We start from the raw sequence: 6,000 nt of genomic DNA on the forward strand, positions 1-6,000 counted from the left end.
TGTTTCTAATGAATTTCTCTCCCGCAGACTCTGAATTCTGTGACCCCAAGGCTACAAGCCGAGGACTGCAGTATAGCCTGCTTGCCAAGGAACCACGAGAAGAACCGTTTCATGGACCTGCTGCCGCCTGACAGATGTTTGCCTTTCTTAATTACTATAGATGGGGAGAGCAGCAATTACATCAATGCAGCCCTTATGGATGTAAGGAGACCCATCTCTGTGTGTAGAAGACAAGCTTAGTTAAGCCTGTTCCAGTGTGATTGATGTACCTGTGCTGCAAAATATTCCAAAATAGGAAATTATTGTGCAGTAATTAAAGGGTACAGGTTGTTATGTCAACCATTATTGGTCGACACATCAAAAATATCAACATGTATTGGGTCGACATGGTCGGAATGCCAACACAAGCAAAAGGTCGATGTAGAAATGTTGACATGAGGTTTTTATTTTTTTAATTAGGTGTACCGCACCCCCTTGCATGGCTCACTGCACTCGCCATGCTTTGGGCATGGTGCCAAGATGCACTCAGCACACTATTTTATTTTCCCCCTGTTTAAAAAAAAGATCATGAAAATCGACCAGTTTCTATGTCGACATTTTCATGTCAACCTTTTGCTTGTGTCTGCTTTTTTTTTTTTTACTATATCAGTCTAATGCATGACGACCTTTTTCACATATCGATCCTTTGACTGTCAACCTAGACCAGGGCTGGGCAATACCTCCAGATGTTGATGAACTACACATCCCAGCATGCCTTGCATCAGTTTCAGCATGGCCACATAGCAAAACTAAACTAAAGCATCCTAGGATGTGTAGTTCACTAACATCTGGAGGGCCGGTATTGCCCAGCCCTGACCTAGACGCTGTCGACCAAGTGACCACATCCCTAATTAAAGCCCTGTAGCCGTTGTTAACAATTTGATTCCCTGAAAAATTGGAAAGTTGTTTGTCCCTTCCAGTGTTCACCCCTTGTGGGAATGCTAGTTACATATGGCCCATTAATTTCCACTCTAGCAGTTAACAGAGATCCTATAAGCGTTCAAGGTTATTGAGGCGCATTCGGAGTATAAGGAGAGCAGCTCTGAGGCATTGTGACGCGCTAACAAAGTGCTTACATCTTCCAAGAACTCATTTACTTGTAATGCAGCTTTTTTTTTTTTTTTGTTTCTCGTGTTTGTTGCTGTAAGATTTCCAGTTCACATCTGCTCTCTGCTGAGGCCAAATATCACTTAGAGAACATGCTCGACGATCCAAGCTGTTCTGTTAATGCTGATGCTTTATATACCCCATAAAGAGGGTAACTCAAGTACTGTTTAATTAGGCAAAAATAAAAAAAAACACACGCCATATGGTTTTTTTTATATAGCTTTAAACAAAAAAAAACCTCAATGTCTTTTCAGCTAACCCCTATAGAAAACTGCCAGCGCTACAGCAGCATGCATCTTTGCTGCCATGCACGGCAACATGTTCTGTGCTGTTTACTAAATTCCAGCCCACCAGCTCTACATGCTGAATAATTAATGAGTACATAAAACTGTAAATGGAGACACTAATGAGCTACATTAGGCAGAACATTTTACGTTGTATTTAGCAGAGACATTGCTATTTGGTACATTTAGTGTAATTGGTTAAGTGTTGTGCAGTTTGCGAGGATGAGAGCTAGGGAATGTAGTGCTGGATAGAATGATGCCAGTGTTTGTGTGCTGCGTCAGGTTTAGGGGTCTTTGCCATAATACACCTTTTTGCTCTTTCATAGTACACATGTCTATAGTTACTATTTTGCCAGTAGCTGCTAAATTTGATACAATTGTAAATGGGACTCAGGTTCTTTATTCCAGTCTGACAGCAAGGCAGCTGTCCAGCAAAAACAAGTAATGTAGTCATTCCAAAACTAAAGCTGCTTTTAGGTGCTGTGATTGGCGAACCTGTCCATCTTTCTGCATTGCTCCTGCTTGTTATTCTAGGAAACACACTGACTCTCACCTTCCTTCTTTCCCTCTGCAGAGCTACAGACAGCCAGCTGCCTTCATCGTCACACAACACCCTTTGCCAAACACCGTAAAAGACTTCTGGAGATTAGTCTATGACTACGGATGTTCTTCCTTAGTGATGCTCAATGAGGTCGATTTGACACAGGTCATACAGTATTGCTATTTGCATTTGAGGAGAACATTATTATATGTGATGAAATAGCTTTAATGAAACTGTGTCTCACTTAGGTTTTTATTTTATTTTTTTGGACAGGGCTGCCCACAGTACTGGCCAGAGGAAGGGATGCTGAGGTATGGTCCAATCCAAGTGGAGTGCATGTCCTGCTCGATGGACTGTGATGTTATCAACAGAATCTTCAGGATATGCAACCTGACTAGGGTAAACCAGGATTACATTTGTTAGTGGCCTTGTATCTGAACTGAAGCAAAATGTGACTGACATAGAACAAGGTTCCATAGAAGTAGAAGGTAGAAGCATGTTAATCTGCATTACTAACGCAATAAAGATTGCTATTGTTTAAAAAGGAGTTCCTTGTGAAAAATGTCAACAGGAAATGGGCACGAGCAACTAGATCAGAGTTTATGGGCCCTACACAGGATTGATATTCAGGCATTGTCTGAGTGATATTACGTTATTTCAATAAATCACTCAGAAAATGGCTGAATATCGCTGTGTGTGTGTAGACCACACAGTGACCCAAACGCGTGGCCCCGCAGGTCTGAATCTAGCAGCGATTTAATAACCTGCCCCTGACACCTCACTCAGCACACAGTTCTGCAGTGCTGTGTGCTGAGAAACCTGAGTGTTCTGAGCGAAGCAGCATCGCTCAGCACCCTCTCCCTACACAAGTCGATATGTGTGTAGGGCCCTTTAACCACACACTCCTGTGTGGGCCCAAGCAGCTGGGTGTCTCATATATCCACTGGGGAATATTGCACACACTGTAGGCCTGATTAATAATGGTCAGTCAGCATGAAAAAGGCATGTAATTGTTTGTGTATGGCATAGCTCATGGTGCTGCATGTCTGTGTCAAGTAAAAAAGGTTCAGAAGGCTAATGTGTGTGTCCGAGATCTTTCATTTACCAGTTAGGGGAAAATTTACAAGCAGCAGTTTAACCTTGTAATTTTTTTTTCCCAACAGATCTGTTTTACCTTTTAAATCTAGAAAAGCTGGTCTCACAAAGACCTTGGAATGGTGTTGTGATTGTGCGGCATTGTTCTCCTTAGTTTCTGGCCTATACACTGTGCACGTTAGCTAATGACATATCAAGTGTATGTACTTAAACTTTGGCTAGGCAAGGTTACACAGTTACAATAGATAAAACGGCAAAAAAGCTAATATTATACAGTCACTACAATGGATGGATTGTATAAAGAAAACCCTTATTTAGAGACATTAAGCAAGCTAAAATGTTTGGTACAAATTGGATTTGCAGCAGCAAAAGTTCATATAACCTTGAAAAAAATGTAGACAATCTGCAATTATGATAAATAAAATGGTACTGTGGGTTAGGTTCCCTTGTCTTCAAAATGTCCTGTTAGTTCTTGAATGAATGGGCCAAAAAAGTAGCTACAGTACTGTATGTTGCCCTTTAAATACTCAAATTGAGCCAATTTAGGTTAAATTCGACATAACATATTGTACATTACACCAAACATCTAGTGTTTGTGACAAAGGGCACTGGGGCGTCTGAAAAAGTGGCCTTGGCTTCATGTGAATGATGCCATTGCGAGCCACACCTCTTGATGTCATGCAATTAGCACCTTTGTCTCCAATGAATAGATACTGTGCGCACAGAATCTATTCACTGCTGCTCTGCTAAGTAGAGTGACAGGGGACCTACCAAATGCCCCCACCATGAGACAATTCTGTCCCAAAAAAAAGGGGTACTATCCTGTGCGAATCGGGACAGTTGGGAGGTATATTCCATGGGCATCTTTAGGATGTTAGGTTACGTTCTTCTGTGGATAAACTGTTGTTCCCTTTTTTCTAATCACATTTTTTAACATGCCTGTATAGTTTCTTAATAAGTTTGGTTTTAATGCATATTATATCTAATTTTAATTGTCTTTGCTTTGTATAGCCTCAAGAAGGTTATCTGATGGTGCAGCAGTTCCAGTACTTGGGCTGGGCGTCTCACAGGGAGGTGCCAAGTTCTAAAAGATCTTTCCTGAAATTGATTTTGCAAGTTGAAAAATGGCAAGAGGAGTGTGATGAAGGGGAGGGACGCACCATTATTCACTGCCTGTGAGTTAACCTCTAAGAGAAATCATTTATCTTTCTGTGTCAGTCCTGGCTACTAATGGATGTCCTTATTGACCTAGTTTATTTATGCTTCAAAGTGAGAATGACATATAATTAAAGGTTTCAAATGTTTCTCTTTCAATTAATGTATGTTTGCTTTATGTGTTTTGTGTGGTGGTGTTAGGGAAGCGGTACATCTGTCAGACCAGACTTAGGTCTACAGTCATTAGGTCGACCCCGGAAGGTCGACATGACTTAAGGTCGACATGACTTAAGGTCGACATGACTTAAGGTCGACAGTCATTAGGTCGACATGAGTTTTTCACTGTTTTTTTCTCCGAATGTCGACACAGTCAACATGGACACAGTTGGAGTTGAACCGCAGCGCTCGCTTCGCTCGCAATGCTTCGGGCACACTATTTTATTCTCCCACCGCGCCCTAGTGGATGGTAGGGCATGAAATGCTGCCTGTCGGCACATGTTGGCTCAAAAAACAGCGAAAAACGCATGTCGACCTAATGACTGTCGACCTAAAACCATGTCGACATTGGCCCGTCGACCTTGACCCATGTCGACATTTAACCCTGTCGACCGTGGGGCCTAATGACTAATGGGACCTAATGACTGTCGACCTAAGTGTGGTCTGACAGATGCCCGTTTCCCGGTGTTAGGGTAGCTCTGTACTGCTATCACATTGGTTTTGATAATTGTTACTTTTCATTACATTTTTTGGAAATCCATTCATAGGCTGGTTGTAGCAGCCCAGCTTATGTATACGGCTGGCTTATGAAAGATAAGTATTTTCCATACAACATGCCAACACTTTAAACTGTACTCTTGTCTGCTCCTATTGAAGTGGCCTAAAAGGCTGAACCATAGTCATGGTTTCAACAATTGCATTATCATTTATTCAATCTATTATCTATACTGTATATTTATATATTGCCATATGGTTGATTTCAGTGCCTTTTTGCCCATTTAACTCTGATTTTAAGATACACACTTTGTGTCAGTTGAAATAAATAACTCTCTCGTTCTGTCTAGAAATGGTGGAGGGCGAAGTGGAATGTTCTGCGCCATTAGTATTGTGTGTGAAATGATCAAAAGACAAAATGTAGTGGATGTATTTCATGCTGTGAAAACACTGCGCAACAGCAAGTCAAATATGGTAGAAATTCCGGTGAGTACCAGTGGGAGTGTCCACGTCTACTTCAATATCATGTTCATGTATTTACTTTGTTTTATGTTTTTTTCAACCTATTCTTATATTTACTAATTGGTCACCTCCTAAGGCCTCTTTCTAATGCAGCCCCCTGACTCTGAACCATCAAGTACAGTAATGCTTTGCCGGTTTGATGTAACAATGGACATGCAGTGGCAAAATAAAAATGATGATTGCATCCCCTACCCCCTTTGGATGTATTGCAGAATTTTACTAGCATTGGTAGCAGATGTCAGGTAGCACGTTATGGAATACTAGCTGCTAAACCATTGCTCTCCGAGGTTTCCCTGTTTGTATTCCATTTAAGGTGTTAATAGCATAATTATTAATATTGCTGCATCTTGCATACGTACAAAAGCATTTCAAAGTGCAGTGATGTAACCTGTCCTTCATAAACCCATTTTAAATTTTTTGGAGTTTAACATCATGATAAAATAAATGGATCCACTGGGGACCATCCAATTAGCCCTACCACACCAGCATTTATCGACAATTATGCTTCATGTGTGAAGCAGAATACCCAATGAGCAGAATTTATCA

The 6,000-nt window shown here is 41.1% G+C and overlaps 1 protein-coding gene across 16 annotated transcripts in view; it reads left to right on the top strand.

Moving 5' to 3' along the window:
* PTPRK (protein tyrosine phosphatase receptor type K) overlaps nucleotides 1-6,000 on the top strand; it is a 340,426-nt gene that overhangs the window by 326,405 nt on the left and 8,021 nt on the right. For all 16 annotated transcript variants that reach the window (XM_083176754.1, XM_083176759.1, XM_083176755.1 and 13 more), the window contains 5 exons: nucleotides 28-201; nucleotides 2,005-2,136; nucleotides 2,245-2,370; nucleotides 4,078-4,241; nucleotides 5,283-5,418. In XM_083176754.1, coding sequence (XP_083032880.1) covers nucleotides 28-201; nucleotides 2,005-2,136; nucleotides 2,245-2,370; nucleotides 4,078-4,241; nucleotides 5,283-5,418 — 732 coding nt within the window. The remainder of the gene's footprint in view (nucleotides 1-27; nucleotides 202-2,004; nucleotides 2,137-2,244; nucleotides 2,371-4,077; nucleotides 4,242-5,282; nucleotides 5,419-6,000) is intronic.

Source organism: Crinia signifera, chromosome 3 (assembly GCF_055691185.1).
Source record: "Crinia signifera chromosome 3, ASM5569118v1, whole genome shotgun sequence".
NCBI lineage: Eukaryota > Metazoa > Chordata > Amphibia > Anura > Myobatrachidae > Crinia > Crinia signifera.